Source organism: Ostrinia nubilalis, chromosome 28, assembly GCF_963855985.1.
Source record: "Ostrinia nubilalis chromosome 28, ilOstNubi1.1, whole genome shotgun sequence".
Taxonomy (NCBI): domain Eukaryota; kingdom Metazoa; phylum Arthropoda; class Insecta; order Lepidoptera; family Crambidae; genus Ostrinia; species Ostrinia nubilalis.
In genome coordinates, this window is record NC_087115.1 from 4,070,692 (window position 1) to 4,089,939 (window position 19,248).

At 41.4% G+C, this 19,248-nt stretch overlaps 1 protein-coding gene across 1 annotated transcript in view; it reads left to right on the forward strand.

Annotated features, from left to right (window-relative positions):
- LOC135085395 (uncharacterized) overlaps window positions 1-19,248 on the forward strand; it is a 61,016-nt gene that overhangs the window by 2,621 nt on the left and 39,147 nt on the right. Inside the window, exons 3-19 of the mRNA XM_063980178.1 lie at window positions 768-1,121; window positions 1,847-1,917; window positions 3,272-3,346; window positions 4,728-4,863; window positions 5,299-5,469; window positions 5,926-6,521; window positions 7,759-7,801; window positions 8,190-8,299; window positions 8,815-8,877; window positions 10,484-10,637; window positions 12,549-12,692; window positions 13,381-13,464; window positions 14,893-14,996; window positions 15,719-15,799; window positions 16,994-17,108; window positions 18,184-18,339; window positions 18,978-19,099. Coding sequence (XP_063836248.1) covers window positions 768-1,121; window positions 1,847-1,917; window positions 3,272-3,346; window positions 4,728-4,863; window positions 5,299-5,469; window positions 5,926-6,521; window positions 7,759-7,801; window positions 8,190-8,299; window positions 8,815-8,877; window positions 10,484-10,637; window positions 12,549-12,692; window positions 13,381-13,464; window positions 14,893-14,996; window positions 15,719-15,799; window positions 16,994-17,108; window positions 18,184-18,339; window positions 18,978-19,099 — 2,579 coding nt within the window. The remainder of the gene's footprint in view (window positions 1-767; window positions 1,122-1,846; window positions 1,918-3,271; window positions 3,347-4,727; window positions 4,864-5,298; window positions 5,470-5,925; window positions 6,522-7,758; window positions 7,802-8,189; window positions 8,300-8,814; window positions 8,878-10,483; window positions 10,638-12,548; window positions 12,693-13,380; window positions 13,465-14,892; window positions 14,997-15,718; window positions 15,800-16,993; window positions 17,109-18,183; window positions 18,340-18,977; window positions 19,100-19,248) is intronic.

The following is a 19,248-nucleotide window of genomic DNA, read 5'->3' on the forward strand; positions in this document are numbered from 1 at the left end:
GTCTTTTTTTTTTCGCGCGGCCATCGACCAAACTTTGTTTTTTGATTACAAAATAGTGTAATAAACCAAACTTACTATGACATGTATACCTCTAAACTCAGTCTGAACTGAGTTACGAGCATTAGAAGTTTGATGATTTTCATACTAGATTTGCTTTTTACGCGCAAAGTTTTGTAAGAAATTGCAACAAAATAGTGACATTGTATGTGTAAACAAACAACACCATCCATTAAAGGCTCCAGACATCAGTATGGAGCAGAATCAGCGCAATAAAAAAATAGCGCAATATTTTGTTGCAATTTCTTACAAAACTTGCGCACAAAAAGCAAATCTAGTATGAAAATCATCAAACTTCTAATGCTCGTAACTCAGTTCAGACTGAGTTTAGAGGTATACATGCCATAGTAAGTTTGGTTTATTACACTATTTTGTAATCAAAAAACAAAGTTTGGTCGATGGCCACGCGAAAAAAAAAAGACGCCACTTTCCATACAAAATCTGGTGTTGCTGGCAGTTTGGCCAGCAATCCTTTTTGATAATTGTTTATGGTTTTTTACTTTTTTTTAATATTGTTTTTTGGATTTTTGAAGTTGCTTTTTGTACACTCTCGTGTTAATGTTTTGAGCTGCAAAGCTACAATATACCTACTGTTTTGGCCCTTTAAAAAAAAAAAAAAAAAAAAAAAAAAAAAAAAAAACCATAAACAATTATCAAAAAGGATTGCTGGCCAAACTGCCAGCAACATCTGGCATTGCCATTTCTTGCAGCCACTACCTGCGAAACATTCAAAAATGTACCAAAACTTCGTCTGTACCGAACCGGAATATGTCGCTAATATCGATGACCCTGAAGATGGCGGCACTAATATAATAATCAAAACTGAACCAGAATCATGTTTCGCCGATGAAAATTTTGTAGAATTTGAGGAATACGAATATGAAGAACAAAATCCATTGGCGGATAATACCAAAGAAACGGAGCGTGAGTTACAGACCCAGTTGAAATTAGAAGAGAAGTCCCAAGATTCGGACACGCCGTTATCACAAATTGTGACGGTGAATTTAAGAAATACTAAAGTTAGAGCGCAAATTAAGGCAGACACAAGAACATCATTTTTAAAGGTGAGATATTCTCTAAAAACTAAAACTACAGACTTTATCGGTCGATAGTTTGGTTTGCTTCTAATGAGGGCTATCGTTTTAGCGCTCACCAGTTAGCGCCACTGTAGAGTAAGGTCCTGTCACTTGCTAGTAGCGAAGACAGTGGCACCAACTGGTGAGCGCTAAAGTGGTAGGAGGACTATCGCATTTGCACTCATCAAGATGGCGCCACTGTAGAGTAAGGTCCTGTCAATCGCCAGGGGTGCCAACTGTTAAGTATAAAAACTGTAGCCCTCATTGAATAAGAAATCGGTAGATACCATATCGGTTTAATGTGCGCATTTTTATAAATGTTCATACTGAATTACTGATTAACATCCATATTAAACTATCTACTATCAAAAAGTAGTCTGTACCTCTAGCATAAACAACTTTCGTCTTCGAATCGTTTGCGTATTCGACAAAATTCGATACTCTAACTTCGAATTAAACGATAATGTGACAATTTTGATTCTCAAAATAAGTTTCGTGCAACCATTTCTCATACTAATTCACTTTACGACTCGTTCACTTGGGTATTGTATTTTTCGTACTAAATCTTTTGATGGCGATTCGAATACGCAAACGATTTGAATTTTGAACTCGAAAGTTTTTCGTGCTAGCCGTACTGTAGGGACTCTTGCAAAAAAGGTTTACACGAAACTAAGACAATAGAAATTTAAATTCACAAATTGTTAAATTTACAGGATGATGCGGTACATCTAAGAGCCAATTCATTAAAAGATGGCGCACAAAATGAGAAGAATATACGTGGAGTGTAAGATAAACCTAGTTTTATTATTCTTACAGTACTGTTATTAATTAGTGTGTGTTTTATTCTATAGTCTGGTCCGTGAGCACGTAGAATTTTGTTCAATGACCCCAAGCTACCCATCCTTATCGCTCGCGCGTAATTATGTTGCTATCGCCGTCGCACACTCACTGCGGGTGCCAGTCGCACAGTAGCGACAGCAATATAATTACGCGCGAGCGATAAGGATGGGTAGCTAGGGGTCATTGGACAAAATTCTACGTGCTCACCGACCAGACTATAGTATTTCTTTGTATACTCGTACAAAAACCACAATAGTGGTCAGCGAGGATCTAACTATAAGTTTACTAGCGCTTTAACTCAGTCAGTGCCTGAGGTATGGAAGCGGGACGATAGAGGTGACATTGACATATTATTATGACCAGCCCCCTTAGACAAAACGCACACTTTGTCTAGACCCACTGTGGGTCTAGACAAAGTGCAAATTATAATCGCAAACCAGTCGAAAAGTGGTCGTAAAGCCCCTTTTTTGTATGGAGTTTTGACGGATTCAATTATCGATTCCATCAAAAAGTGAGTTGTCTAGGGGGGCTGAGAGAGCAATCTGAAGTCTCGTTGACGTTTGATGTCTCGTAAACACCATCACTCACAAAAAACCGGCTTGAAGCAGCGCTTGCGCTGTGTTTCGCCGAGTGAGTGAGGATACCGGAGGCCCAATTGGGGGGGAATGGGATTTAAAAGGTTGGCAGCGCACTTGTGACTTCACTGATGTTGCGGGTGTACATGGGCGACGGCAATTGCTTACCATCAGGTGATCCGTCTGCTCGTTTGCCTCCTATCACATAAAAAAAAAAAAAAAAAAATTGTGCCGGTCCCGTACCTCGGGCACTTACTGAGTTAAACGCTAGGCCATTAGTATTCCAGCCCCCTAGACAAGTTGCACTTTTTGATCGAATCGAAATTCGAATCTGTCAAAACTCCATACAAAAAAAGGCCTTTCGACCATTTTTCGACTGGTTTGCGATTATAATTGTGCACTTGTCTAGACCCACTGGAATCTCGAATCGACACTCCGATGTCTACACCTTTAGGCTGGTTTTAGTGTCACGTGGACCGTCCGGTGCGGACCCGCTCCGCACGGCCAATCTGTATGAACTTCTAGGGAGCGTTTTAGAGTAATGCGGTCCGGAGGAACCGCTCGCTCCCTAGCAGTTCATACAGATCGGCTGTGCGGAGCGATCCGCACTGACAGTCCGCGTGACACTAAAACCAGCCTTAGGCTATAGTTGCCTCTAGTAGTGTTGTGACTATTCATTCTTTCTTTCTTCATAAATAAAAGATATAATTTTAAATATTTCAGCGAGGTTCCGATAGAGCATGGCAGGGTACGGTCCAGCTCTCTGCAATTCGCTAAGATGCTGGAGTTTATGGAAAGGTAAGTCATCATCATCATTTTAGTGTCCGACCGAAACCGAAACCGAAAACGAATTTCGGCAACGGTGTCTATTTCGGCCGAAACCGAAACCGAAACCGAAACTTCCTTACAAGGCTCATATTTTGAGGGAAAAATAAAGAAAACATTATTATAATCAGTCAGTCTTTATTGTTTTCTCTTTAAATTGCATTAAAATTGAACGTATAAAGCGCCTTTTCACTCTAAAAGGTATCAAATTATGTATTAAAAAAGAAAAAGAAGGATTTAAAGTCTAGATTTTTTTTAATTACTTGCAATATTCAGGACATCTACATAACCCGTCCCATGGTCGGGTCTTTTACCTTAATAATTTCTCAAAACAAAATTGGTAGTACCTACTTATGTTAGTATCTACTGTACTTGCCACTTGGATACCTTAGTGATAAATACTTAAAATGAACTTTGAAACTCTGAGTCCATAATATTATCACAATGAAATGCACTATAGTCATTTCATTACTAACTACCTAACTAATATTTGTTTACGTATAGAATTTGCGAACCAAAAAAAAATAATAATATATAGGTTAGATTAAACTTGATTATTTTTTTTTTATCTTTACTACCCGCTCTTATGTTATAATAACGAGATAAAACTTACCAAATTCAAAATAAATCACTCGAAAATTCGCCACCACAACAAAACAAAAAAACTAACAGCAAACAAACAAGCGAGCGAATCACGAAATTGGCTCTGATTGGATTCATTCACTCATTCAACGCGCCGAACGTGACCGGTAACAGCGCGGAAACTCCCGAATGCACATTCGGTTTCGGTCGTAGTTTCGGCAAGTTTGCCGCCGAAAACGAAACTAAACCGAAACTCGCGTTTTTACCGAAACTCAACCGAAAACGAAACCGAAACCGAACATTCGGTCGGACACTACATCATTTCAGCCACAGGACAGCCACTGCTGAACATAGGCCTCCCCCAATGCTTTCCATGTTGCCCGGTTGGTAGCGGCCTGTGTCCAGCGCCTCTCTGCTACCTTTATGATGTCGTTGGTCCACCTTGTGGGTGGACGTCTCACGCTGCGTTTTCCGGTACGCGGTCTCCACTCCAGAACCATTTGTATGAGGAATCGGCCGATACCAAATCGGTGTAGTGTGCGCACTTCCATTTATGATTAACAGCCCGACCAAACTATTGGCAGACTAAAGCCTGGTCCGCGAGCACGTAGAATTTTGTCCAATGACCCCAAGCTGCCCATCCTTGTCGCTCGCGCGTAATTATATTGCTGTCGCGACTGTGCGACGGGCGCCCGCAGTGAGCAGTAGCTTGGGCTATAGCCTTTTGTTTGCGGGGTGTCTTTAGATCATTTATGTCCTGATGATGTTCCAGTCACGGCGATTTGGCCGCGTCGAAATCGCACCACGGCGTGATGGGCAAACAGCGCGCCGAGCGTTTATGGGGCGATCTTACTAACTCGTTGAACAATATGACCGGCGGCTTCAAGACTATGGAGCAGTGGAAGAAGGTAACATAAATTGACCAAGTACACACGGCCACACTGTTAACTATCCATTTCCGTTTTTGCTCTCGCTCTCATCAAATGGTGATTTTTTGCGATAGAACGAGACGACATGACAGGCAATGGATAGATAACACTGTTGCCGATGGTACGTGTCGTGCCACGCGCAATGTAGGATTTCGAAGCTGTCCGTCGTTAACACAATATATTTCAGAAGCAACTTAAGCAAGCAATAACATCATCTAAAGTCACTTTTAATATCTTGTAAAGAATTTTTAATAGCTAAGAAATAAATGACTATTACTCTTAAACTGATGTATCTCAACTGCTATAGTTTTCCTTGAAAGTTCATGAAAAGCAGTATTATTAAGAATTTTCCGTGTAAAGCTAAATGTGCTTGTGTTACGAGTAATGATTGAATAATTGCCCATTCATTCACAGACCTGGATAGACTGGAAGAACAAGACCAAGAAGAAACAGCAGTACAATCAAAACCACCCTTCGGGGAAGCCGAAGCCCTTCTCTGCTATGGAGGAGCGGGTGTTAGCTATCAGCTGCCGGTTTTTAGCAGACCAGCACTGGCTGTATGGCGACCAGTCGGTAGAGTCACCGGTAAGTCTTAAAATAACCGGTGGAGTCACCGGTAAGTCTCAGACCAACAGGTAGAGTCACCGGTAAGTCTCAGAACAGCCGGTAGAGTCACCGGTAAGTCTCAGAACAACCGGTAGAGTCACCGGTAAGTCTCAGAACAACCGGTAGAGTCACTGGTAAAGGACGTAGCACACTTATCAATCCAGAAAAGGATCGCAACCGTATCAACTCAAGGCGGTTATTATTATTTGTATGAAATTCCATATTGCAACGCACACTTATCCGCACCGTAACGTAAACGCCTCGCCTCGCGGTTGACAGCTCGCGAAAGGCGATATACGGTGTTGATCCCTTTCCGAGTTGATAAGTCTGCTATGCCTTAAATCAGTCTTTTTGTCTTTGTGTGATGTCCATTTTAATAAATGTGTCTTTCTTTCTTTCAATTATGTCAATTAACTTGTTTCTCTTCTATTCTAGAAGTCATCAGAGACCGTCTCTGTTATATACCCGAAGGAATCGGAAACCGAATCCCAATCGGCCACTATTATATACCAGACGCCATCAGAAACTACGTCGTCAAAAACCGTATCTATTATGTACCAGAAACCATCAGAAACTACTTCACAACCGGCCTCTATTAAATATCAGAAACCATCAGAAACTACTTCACAATCGGCCACCATTATATGTCAGAAAACAACGGATTCCACATCGCCAAAAACGGCATCTATTATACACCAAAAACCATCAGAAACCACATTAAAACTGGGCTCTATTAAATATCAGAAGGGGAAAGAAACCACGTCACAATCAGGCTCTGTTATATACCAGAAAGCACCTGAAAACATATCACAACCGGCCACCATTATAAGCCAGAAACCATCAGAAACTACGTCACAACCTGTCACCATTATACATCAGAAACCATCAGAAAACATATCACAATCTGCCTCTATTATATATCAGAAATCATCAGAAAACATATCACAACCGGCCGAAGTTCCGATAGAGTTCGAAGAGGTATTGTTAGAAGAACTGATGGATGATGAGGTGAATCCAGAAGCTGATGCCAAGTAAGTTGAAGATGGAATACCAGTGGCCTAATTCACGTATTTTGAAACAGTCAAGTCAACGTTTAGAAGACGTTCTATTGAAAAACAGTCCTAAATCCGTATTCACGTGTCTTTTCAGCCGTTTGGTGTAGTGGTTCAGAACGGACTACTATGCCGAGAGGTCCCGGGTTCGATTCCCGGCCGGGCAGAAATTGAAATGATGAATTTTAATTTCTGTGACGGGTCTGGGTGTGACTATGTATAATATTTATGTATTTAAAAAAAAAAGTATATAAGTAGTATATCCGTTAAGCTAGCACCCATAACACAAGCATTAAGTTGCTTACTTTGGGGCTAGCTGGCGCTGTGTGAAATTGTCCAAAGATTTATTATTTATTTATTACTATTATTTATTTATTATTTATTTTCGATAGAACGATTACTCAAAAGGATCGACACTCAGCGATTTGTCACTTGACATTTAATCACTAGCACCAAACTTCAAAATAAGTAATAGGTGAATACCGCGGAGGCACGATCGAATACGGATAAAAACGAAATCGAAACAAAATCGGGCGATTAATATGAATTCGAAAAGTGACAAATCGCTTGCATGTCGTTGAAGTTTTCATACGTGAATTAGGCCACAGAAAACTAATGCCTGTATTCACAAATGATGCTTGCTTAAGTGATGAGCCAAACGCACAGCGTTGAATAGAGCTCTGTATTGGTTCGTGTGTCACCCTGTGCGTCCACGCGCACTGTGAGACCTCATAGTAATATTTGTGAATACGGTCGTAAGACTCCCTTAAGACCTACAGACTTATAGTCGGCCGATAGTTGGGCCCGATTCTAATTTGTATGGAGAATCTGCCGATACCAAATCGGTGTAATGTGCGCACTTTCATACATGCCCATACTGATCAACAGCCCGATCCAACTATCGGCCGACTCAAAGTTGGTGGTCTGCGCCTAGGCTTATACTTGTTCGTACTGATTAATAACCCGATTAAACTATCGATCGACAAGTCTGTAGTCTACGACGAATCTAAATCGAAAATTACGATCGGTCCCCCTAGACAAAACAAAGTGACAGTTGTAATCGATTCGCTCTGGAGTTTCGGTGTAGCTACGAGTACTTCGCTCCGTGAAGCGATTTCAAAATTACAACTCTCACATGTTACTTCTAAAACACATGTAAACTTGCCAAATTGAACCGTGATGCATTGTATTTAGACACATATTTATTTGTTTTTAGTTTAACCAATAACGATATGACGGGAGAGGAGCAGGTACTAGGTGTGAGTATTAGGATTGTTTCTTCTTTTTCATTTTTCCATACAAAAATTTCGTGATTTTCAAAGAGCAACTAATCTAGATTTTTTAAAAATAAATTAATAATCTGGAATATAAACTCATGAATATTGAAAAATTTAATCAATAATTTCGTAGGTCAATATAGTAAGTAAGTAAACCTTTACTTGCTGCACACTTACATAAAATTGTTGACAAAGTTATAATATTTAACATGCACATGCAATAGAAAAAAATAATGCGAGCAGAGTTGCAGCAGCAAAAGGTCTCCGACTCAGCATGTGTCACAAGCCTGGAATATCCTTTAACTATTATTTAGAAACCTTAATTGAATTTTTGCTTTCACCAAGTATTAATATTGTCTATGCCTCGCAGAAAAACTCCCAGTCTATGGACACGCAACAGTCGAGCGATCTTCAAGCGGAGTCGGAATGCGAAATGGTTAATGAAGAAGTCACGGCGGCGGAGAGCGAAAACAAAATAATGTATGTAATCACAATCTACATAATATACTAATATTATAAATGCGAAAGTAACTCTGTCTGTCTGTCTTGCTTTCACGCCTAAACCATTGAACTGATTTTGATGAAATTTGGCATAGATATAGTTTGAGTCCCGGGAAAGGACATAGGATAGTTTTTATCCCGGTTTCTGAAACAGGGACGCGCGCGATAAAGTTTTTCTGTGAAAGACAAAATTCAACGCGGGCGGAAAGCTAGTATATTGTCAAACAAAGTCGCTTTCCTATCTGTGTGGTTTTGAGTAAAGAAAAATAAAATAAAATCTGTCTGTCCCTACGTATGCTTAGATCTTTAAAACTACGCAACACATTTTGATGTGGTTTTTTTTAGTAGATAGTGATTCAAGAGGAAGGTTTTTAAGTATTGTACTTGTGCGAAGCAGGGACGGGTCACTGGTTAACAATATGTAATGCACGCCACGATGGCTTTTTAAAAGCCTAAATAAATGAGTTTTATTAGTTTTTTTTGTTTCCTTTTAGGTATTTGTCAAGAATTCGGCCCACCGCAGAGCAGTTGGAGTTATTGTTGCAGTATATAGACAGGTAAATAACAACTCTACAATACGTCAACTTAGCCAAACTTAGCCTTAGCAAGTCGCAGACCACCGACTTTTAGTTGGCCTGTGGCGAAATCTACTATGCGCCACTACAATCTGTACCAACAGATGGCGCTGTTACGATCTCACTATGGCAGACTCCACCGCGCGTACAATCCTGCATCGCGGTGGCGGAGTTTTCTGCCCTGCCCAGCATACATAGGAAAACCAAGATGGTGTAAATTGGACCTTGGTCCCCGAGCACAACACCCGCTCGGAAGGAAGCACTAACACCTTAGCTTATTGTGGTTGAGCATCATATTGTAATATGTGACGATCGGGAGACACAATGAAACAGTTAGATGTGCGCACATTACATAGTTAGGTCGGCGGGCTGTTAATCAGTATAGACATATATGAAAGTGCGCACATTACACCGATTTGGTATCGGTCATTCTTCATACAAATTAAAATCGGGTCCAACTATCGGCCGACTAATAGTCGGTGATCTGCGCCTAAGCTTAACTAGAGTAGCGGATTCGATCCGCGTCCCGGGCCTGCGGGGTTACTCCGAAAAACGTTATTCGAAGTTTCGAATGTTGCCATCCCTCTCACACGAAGAGAGATGTCAGCATGAGTGACGGTGACAGATAGACCCGAAACTACGTAAACAGCGTTTCAGAGTAGCCCCCCTGAACGTAGGCTGTCTCGTGTCCCGGGACTTAGAAAATCAGAAAATGTCGAGTCTTCCCAAACCCTAAAATTACAACTACATAAGGCCTGGTTTCCACCAGGCGGATGGGAGAAGAGACGGGCCGTCAAGTCTGTATTGACAGCGGCGGCGGCGCGGAGCTGTTTAATTGGTTGTTCAAAACTCTTTTACACTCCGTTCCGCCTTGGTGGAAACCAGGCCTAAAGACACAAAATTCAAAGTACATTCGCGTAAATATTACACACTGCAAAATAATCCTTATTTCAACTGCATATGGCTTGTTTCCAAGGCACGGCGACCCAGTCCACTGGAGCCGTTACACAGTAAACATGGCGGTCGCGCGGCGCGTGAAGGCTGTTCTATTGACTTTGAGCCTTATACGTATAGATACAAAGTTCAAAATCCATTACCGTAATTTATGATTGTATAGCCCATCAGATTTGTTGCAAAACCAACCCTATTGCAATTACATAAGGCATGTTTCCAAGGCACGGCGACCCAGTCCACTGTAGCCGTTACACCGTAAACACGGCGGTCGCGCGGCGCGTGAAGGCTGTTCTATTGACTTTGAGCCTTATACGTATAGATACAAAGTTCAAAATCCATTGGCGTAATTTATGATTGTATAGCCCATCAGATTTGTAGCAAAACCACCCCTATTGCTACTACAGGGCTATCGTTTTAGCGCTCACCAGTTACCGCCACTGTAGAGTAAGGTCCTGTCACTTGCTAGTAGCGAAGACAGTGGCGCCAACTTGTGAGCGCTAAAGTGGTAGGAGGACTATCGCATTTGCACTCATCAAGATGGCGCCACTGTAGAGTAAGGTCCTGTCAATCGCCAGGGGTGCCAACTGTTAAGTATAAAAACGATAGCCCTCATTACATAAGGTTTGTTTCCAAGGCACGGCGACCCGGTCCACTGGAGCCGCCACACTGGCTCGACCGCCGCCGACACGGTGCTCGCGCGGCGTTTGAAGGCCGATCAGATGTGGATCGATCTGACGGACGCTTTGAACGCCATTGGCAATAGGAAGACCATTGGCAAGTGGAAGAAGGTATTTATATTTGTCATTTATTTCCCGACCGAGCTAAAGTCCGGTCGCCAGCAGATAGAAATTCGTCCAATGACCCCAAGCTACCCATCCTTATCGCTCGCACACTCACTGCGGCCGCCCGTCGCGCAGTCGCGACAGCAATATAATTACGCGCGAGCGATAAGGATGGGTAGCTTGGGGTCATTGGACGAAATTCTATGTGCTCGGCGACCGGACTTTAGCTGCTGCGACTTCCTCGCACTCATCCGCACACCTCCCCTCTCTCACCCCGTCCGGCGTTCGTAAAAGAGCGGAGATGTGACGTCACGGTCGCCAAGTGCGCAGTTAGCTCGACCGGGTTCTAAAAAGGATACGTCAGTGGAACAGTTATTGTAGTTCGGTTTGGTTGGTGGCAGGGCTTGTTCTAAGTCCGCCTGCTAGCTACCACCATCTTACAAGTCTGTCGCCATAACAACAATGTTAACAGCATTGTTGTGTTCCGGCAGTTAGAGGTAAGATAGCCAGTTCCTCCGTGGTTGAGGATTCCGGGTGAAGCTCGCTTCCACCTTCGGCTTGATCGTCACTTACCATCAGCTGAGATACAGGCCAAGAGCTTCCTCGTTGTGGATAAAAAAAAGTAAATCGTTCGTTCGTTCGTTCGTTCGTTTCCGCCGTCACACCGTAAACACGGCGGTCGCGCGGCGCGTGAAGACCGATCAGATGTGGATCGATTTGACGGACGCTTTGAACGCCATTGGTAATAGGAAGACCATTGACAAGTGGAAGAAGGTATTGTTCATATTAGTTTGATATTTTTTAATTACAAATTTGAATTTCATCATCATCATCATCATCATCATTTCAGCCATAGGACGTCCACTGCTGAACATAGGCCTCCCCCAAAGCTTTCCACGTTGATCGATTGGTAGCGGCCTGCGTCCAGCGCTTCCCTGCTACCTTTACGATGTCGTCGGTCCACCTTGTAGGTGGACGTCCCTTGCTGCTTTTCTACATATGTAGCTTGTTCTGGAAGAGTTCTTGCTTCTAACTCCTCGTATTTTCTTCTGATTAATTTCGTTGCGGGTCCAATGACAGTTTAACTTTCCCCCGGGACAAACTTAACCTTCACTGGTTGGGTTATTGGCGGTCAAGCTGTAGATCCTGGCTACACAGGTGCTGCAGCAGTGGGAACGAGAGGTGGGAATAGTACAGTAATATTATTTTGGTATTTTTAATGACAAAAATATTTATATTGTCATTTATTTCCCGACCGAGCTAAAGTCCGGCCGCCGAGCAGATAGAATTTCGTTCAATGACCCCAACCTACCCATCCTTATCGCTCGCGCGTAATTATATTGCTGTCGTGACTGTGCGACGGGCGGCCGCAGTGAGTGTGCGATTGGACGAAATTCTAATACTCGTATGTGATTGTGTTGTCGTATGGGTTGCTTTTGTAGCAAAACTTATCTACTATATAAAAATAAGTCGGGTTTTCCTTCCTGACGCTATAACTCCAGAACGCACGAACCGATTTCCACGATTTTGCATTCGTTGGAAAGGTCTCGGGCTCCGTGAGGTTTATAGCAAAGAAAATTCAGTAAAATTTAACAAACGAAATTCCACGCGGGCGAAGCCGCGGACGGAAAGCTAGTGGGCTATACATAAGTTTTGTTAAAAACTAACTCTATTAAATTAATACTATATAAGACTTATTTTCAAGACACGGCGAGCCAGTACACTGAAAAACGCCGAAGCCCAGAGGCAGAGCATCTCAGAGGCACAGCATACAAATCTGAAAAAGACCTGAAGTCTCGCTGACGTTTGACGTTACAAAAACACTCCCGCGCCGCTCCCATACCTCAGGCACTGACTGAGTTAGTACTGAGACCTATAATTGTAACAGTTTTTTTAAAATTATTTTATTGGTTTCAGACGTGGGTCGACTGGAAGTCTAAAACGAAGAAGAAGTTGCAAAATTCAGGGCACGAAAACTTGAGCTCGTACGAGAGACGATTGGTCGCCGTGTTAGCTAAAGCCAAGAAAAAACTCGAGGCAAAATCCGAAGAACAAATTGCTGTGAGTATTAATTTTCAGGGTTCCGTACAGTCAAATAGTTCGTGACACTCAAAGTGACCAAAAAGTTCCTTTATGCGCAAATTGTCAAATTCGCAAATTGTCAAGCGGTCGCAATCTGCCAAATTCACAAATTGCCAAATTCGCAAAATGTCAAATGCGCAAATTGTCAAATTCGCAAAATGTCAAGTTTTAAAAATGTCCAGTTGTTTAGGTTTAATAATAAAAGTCAAGTAATTAATTGGCAGAACTTTCAATCATTAAAATGTTAAGGTGTTTTTTAAATATGAAACCATAAAACCGTAATTTAAAGACATTTTTAAAACTTGACATTTTGCGAATTTAACAATTTGCGCATAATAAAAAGTTAATGACACAACCTGTTGTACCAGCACAGCACATTTTTTGTGCATTCTTACAAACATTTTGACAAGTATCCGTGACTAAATAAATAAACTCACCTAAATAAAAGTCGGTCGCCGAGCAGATAGAATTTCGTCCAATGACCCCAAGCTACCCATCCTTATCGCTCGCGCGTAATTATATTGCTGTCGCGACTGTGCGACGGGCGACCGCAGTGAGTGTGCGAGCGAAAAGGATGGGTAGCTTGGGGTCATTGGACGAAATTCTATCTGCTGGGCGACCGGACTTTGAGCTTACTTTTTATACTTTTATTATTTATTATTTCAAGGCAATTAAAGAATTCTTGGGTGAAAACGCCTCTGAGAGTGGGCGGGGTCTAACGCCTAGTTTGGACGACCAGCCGGCAGATGGCGTGAGTAAAACCTAATAAAATTAATTAAAACTTATTTAACTTTACTACGAGTCTACTATCCGTTTGCTTTAAGTTTGCCGCTGGCGATATGACGTCACTCGAAAGAAAGCATCTACAGGGTGTTAGGTAAATGGGTATATGAGCCGACACTAGCCCATGTTAACATGGTCATATAAATGGTATGGTGAAGTCAGAAATTTGATATCATCATTTTAATTTTTTTAATTTTCATACAAAATACATTTTATAAAATCCGATTTGTATGAAAATTAAAATAATTAAAATGAAGATATCAATTTTCTGACTTCACCATACCATTTATATGATCATGTTAACATGGGCTAGTGTCGGCTCATATACCCATTTACCTAACACCCTGTATAACTTTAACAAACTATATTTAAAATATTTTTTATTTATTATTATTGATAAAAATTGTGTATTTGCGTAAAATAAGACACATTAATTGCGTTTAATCACTAACTAATTGCGTTTAATCGCGGTTGGGTGAGGGGACGCGCATTCCACGGACCGGCAAACTTAGCGCGAACGGATAGTACAGCTTTTAACCGAGGTTTCGCTCGCGTCAAACTTTAAGGACGTAGCACACTTATCAACCCGGAAAGGGATCGTAACCGTATCAACTCGAGGCGGTCCGTATTCTTTGTTGCCAAATGTTTGTCTCGAAGCGCTGGTAGGGCAAAAAAAAGAATGAGACATGTATAGGCTCCTTAAGAGCATTTGACGATTTGTAAGTAGGTACTAATTTATTTAGTCTATCTATACAAATAAAGATAATTTTGTATGAAAGTCCATACTACTACATACGCACACTTAACTGCACCGTAACGTAAACGCCTCGCCTCGCGGTTGACAGCGCGCGAAAGGCGATACGGTGTTGATCCCTTTCCGAGTTGATACAAAGAGAATATAGAATATTGATCGTCTCGAGTTGACACTGTTACGATCCCTTGCGGACAAAGATTTTAACCTTTGTCACCTGTCATCCGCTTTGCAATGGAGGGAAGTCGAACCTTAATTTCGAACTTCTCCTATGTTCTTCTGATTAATTTCGTTGCGGGTCCAATGACAGTTTAACTTTCCCCCGGGACAAACTTGACCTTCATTGGTTGGGTTTTTATGGCGGTCAAGCTGTAGATCCTGGCTACACAGGAGTTGCAGCGGTGGGAACGAGAGGTGGGAATAGTCCCGTGTTACGTTCCCTTTCCGGGTTGATAAGTGAGCTGCGTCCTTATACTATTTACCGGGAAGACTCGGTTATAACTTTGTATACAAGTATTTTTATTTATTTATTTATATCTGCTGTGTGATGCCCGTAGTACAAGCGTTGTTTTGCTTGGGACTAGATGGCGCTTTTTAAAAAGTAGTTATTTATTTATTTTTTTACAAATAAAAAATATTTCTTAGGAACCTTCCGAGTCACAGCCATCAGTTGAAGTTCCTGTGGTGTTCGAATCAGTTTTACTGGACGAAGCGAAGACGGATGAGCAGAAAAGCGCCGTGGAGACAAAGTAAGAAAAGATTGGTTTTACTAACCATTAATGTTGCTGAAAAATCGATTAAAAACTCATAAAAAAACTCGTAAAACTCATTTAATTTACAAATAGGCTTTTAAAAACCACTTTTACACGTCCCAGTATTAACCCTACCACTGCTTCGGGACAATAAATGGGCCAGTGCTGAGAAGTAGCAGCGCAAGAAACTCAGTCACTATTGTCGGTCTCCTTTTTGATTGGCGTAATAGGGATTCAGTTATCCATATTGTGCACATTAGTCATTGGCACAATAGGGATGTTTCCTGGGTAAAAATAGCACGAGTTTTAATAAGTCCGTCAGTTAACTTATCAAAAAATACTCGACACGTATGTTTCACTTTTTCAAACCAATGGAAATTGAAAGATATAAAGCGTTAAAGTTTAACAGAAAAGGCACGTGACGTCATCGTCAAGGAGTGCTTAAAAGTGTAGCACTTTGTGTCGTCATGCACCGTAACTTCGTAATTACTTGTTTGTTTGATAATTAAAAATATGTGTCCAACAGTTTTTGATAAATAATTGACGGACTAAAAGTTTTTTTAGGAAACTAGCCTATTTATTATTAAATCGATGGTGGATAAATCGATTAAGCGACAAGTATACTGAAATCTAAAATTTTACAAGAATATGTACCTACTGGTCTGATCTATTTTATTTATTACATAATCTTTTGTTTCCCATATTTTTTTTGATTTCAGAAAGAAAGTAATAAAAGAAATGGTGAAATTATTAAAAGCAAGCGTCCAGCAGCTATTAGCAATGGTGGAATTCATGGAAAGGTAATTATCTTAACTACAAGTTATCTATACTTACTAACTAATATTATAATGCTGAGGAGTTTGTTTGGTTGAACGTAATCTACCCTAATCTCTACCCTAAAATAAGTAATATTACCCTACAGCCAATAGGGTCGAAGCAGTAACGAAAAATGTTTCAAAAACGGAAAATATTATTCAAACCATTTTCACGTGTACGAAGTCGAAGGAACAGCTAGTATAATAATATAATAAAGCTAAAGAGTTTGTTTGAACGCGCTAATCTCAGGAATTACAGAAAAAATATTTTTGTGTTGGATAGCCCATTTATCAAGGAAGGCTTTATATAACAGCACCCTACAGCCAATAGGGACGGAGCATGATTCAATCTATTTTCATGCGTACGTATTCGCGGGCACAGCCAGTAATATTATAAAGAAGAAAGATTTGTTTGTTTGTATTGAATAGACTCCGAAACTACTGGCACGATTTAAAAAAATCTTTCTTCATTAGAATCCATTTTTTTCTGCTGAACATAGGCGCTACGAAGTTCGCCGGGTCCGCTAGAAGTTTACAAAACTGCTTGTTTTTTAAATATTTTTTTGATTATTATAGGACTAGCGCATAACTCAGGCAGTGTCTGAGGTATGGGAGCGGCACGGGAGGGTGTTTTTGTTGACGTCAAATGTCAGCGAGACTAGATTTGTATCAGAGTAAATACAAATGAGTAGGTCATCTTCATAGAAACGCACCGAGCGCGGTTTGTATGTGAGCGCGCCAATATATCCACGCTAAATTTTGTCAGTGTGTGCGTGCGCGCCGCATACGTGTTGGCGCGCTCCCATACAAACCGCGCTCGGTGCGTTTCTATGAAGATGACCTACTCATTTGTATTTACTCTGTTTGTATGATGGTCTGTCACGTCAATGCCACCCCTCCCGTGCCGCTCCCATACCTCAGACACTGAGTTAAGTGCTAAAGCCCGGTCTGTGAGCACGTAGAATTTTGTCCAATGACCCCAAGCTACCCATCCTTATCGCTCGCGCGTAATTATGTTGCTGTCGCGCTCGCACACTCACTGTGGCCGCCCGTCGCACAGTCGCGACAGCAATATAATTACGCGTGAGCGATAAGGATGGGTAGCTTGGGGTCATTGGACAAAATTCTACGTGCTCACAAAGCAGACTATAGACCTATAGATCTATTTATTGTATACAGAAAAGGCGACCCATCAAAGTGGTTCAGTTCAAATCGCGTGAAGCTATGGGCTACTTTAACTGTCATGTTGAACGACATACCTGGTTATAATAAACATATGGAGCAGTGGGAACAGGTATGTAATTTTATCATCATCATTCATCATCATCATCATCATCATTCATTATCATCATTAATATCTAGGTATATAAGTAGTAGCAGGCCTGTTCATCTCCGCGAGTTTACATTGAAAACAAAACACGCACGAAGGCCCACCTACAGGATACTATTCGACAAGGCCTCACATTTAAGTTGCCTCAAGACACTGAGAGGTAAATAAGTAGTTCATATTATTCATGATAATTCATGCTAAATCATGTATTTCCTCCGCCATTTTCCGCAGTTTGGCACCTCACGTCACATCATTTTACCGAAGTCAGCCCTATAGCTTCGGCGCAGTGCCGATCACTGACGTTTGTCAACAAAATGGTGCTTGACTCTTGAGACAGGCTAAATTACACCATATTGTTAATGACATTGAGCATACATTTTTTTAAATACCTTCGCGAAGTAAAACTTCTGTACGTAGTACTTATTATTATTCTGTGGTAGTAGTGCCTAAGGTATTGGGGCGGCAGTGCACGGAATAACATTGACATATTATATTATGACGTGACTGACTGAGCAATTGAGCATACAAGTCAAAGCACATCTGAAGTCTCACTGACGTTTGACGTAATCTTTTCTTAAAGGTTAAACCTTTGTTTGTCACCTGTCATCCGCTTTGCAATGGAGGGAAGTCGAACCTTAATTTCGAACTCCTCCTATGTTCTTCTGATTAATTTCGTTGCGGGTCCAATGACAGTTTAACTTTCCCCCGGGACAAACTTGACCTTCATTGGTTGGGTTTTTATGGCGGTCAAGCTGTAGATCCTGGCTACACAGGAGTTGCAGTGGTGGGAACGAGAGGTGGGAATAGTCCTGTGACGTTTGACGCCACAACAACACCCTCCCGTGCCGCTACCGTACCAAAGTCAAAGTCAAAGTCAAAATTTCTTTATTTGTTTAGACTAATAAATAGTTCTTACAAATCGTCATTTTGCTCTTAAGGAGCCTCTACATCTCAGGCCTGACTCAGTTAGCGCTAGACTTAAACTTCTTGTTTACTATCATGGTGTGTGTTATTATAATGTCATTCTTATAAATTCAAGGTATGGCATACTTGGAAGGACCATACGAAGCAAAAATTGCAAGCTACCGACAAGGCAAGTTTGACTTCGCTCGAGCAGAGATTGTTAAAAATAATTGGCCACACAGAAGAACTAATTAACAAAGACCAATCGGTGACTGAAGAACGGGAAGTTTGTGTAAGTTAGTTAGTTGTTTAGTCGGCCGTTTGGTGTAGTGGTTCGGAACGGACTACTATTCCGGAGGTAGCGGGTTCGATTCCCGCTCAGTACAAACATTTGTGTGCATGAACATATTTGTTTGGATTGGACTGGGTGTTTTCTATGTATTTACAAAAAAAAGTATTTAAGTATGTTTATATCCGTTGTCTAGTACCCATATTACAAGCTTTGCTTAGTTTGGGACTAGAAGCGCAGTGTAAAATGTCCAAGGATATTTATTTATTTATTTCCCTTCGTTTCCCCTTCTCCTTTCTCCCCTCTTTCTCAGTTTCCTTTCTCTCTTCCTTTCGCCTCACTCCCTTCGTTTCCCCTTATCTCCTTCTAACTCCCCATTTACTACAGACTATAGTCTGGTCCGTGAGCACGTAGAATTTTGTCCAATGACCCTAAGCTACCCATCCTTGTCGCTCGCGCGTAATTATGTTGCTATCGCGCTCGCACACTCACTGCGGGCGCCCGTCTCACAGTCGCGACAGCAATATAATTACGCGCGAGCGATAAGGATGGGTAGCTTAGGGTCATTGGACAAAATTCTACGTGCTCACGGACCGGGCTTTAGTAAATAGTTTGAATTTAATATTTTAAACCCATTTTAGGAGACTATACCTACGGAGAAACCACAACCTACGAATCTCGTCAGAGTGGAATTCTTGAATTCTTTTGAACTCTCTGATGAAGAAGTTACGGAGGGAAATGGCACGAAAGAAAGAGAAACAAAGTAAGGAGCAATATTATATTTATACGTATTAAACATTAAATTAAGACAGAAGCGCAGCGTAAGACGATTACCCACAAGGTGGACCGACGACCTCATAAAGATAGTAAGGAAGGCGCTGGATGCAGGCCGCTACCAACCGGGCGATGTGG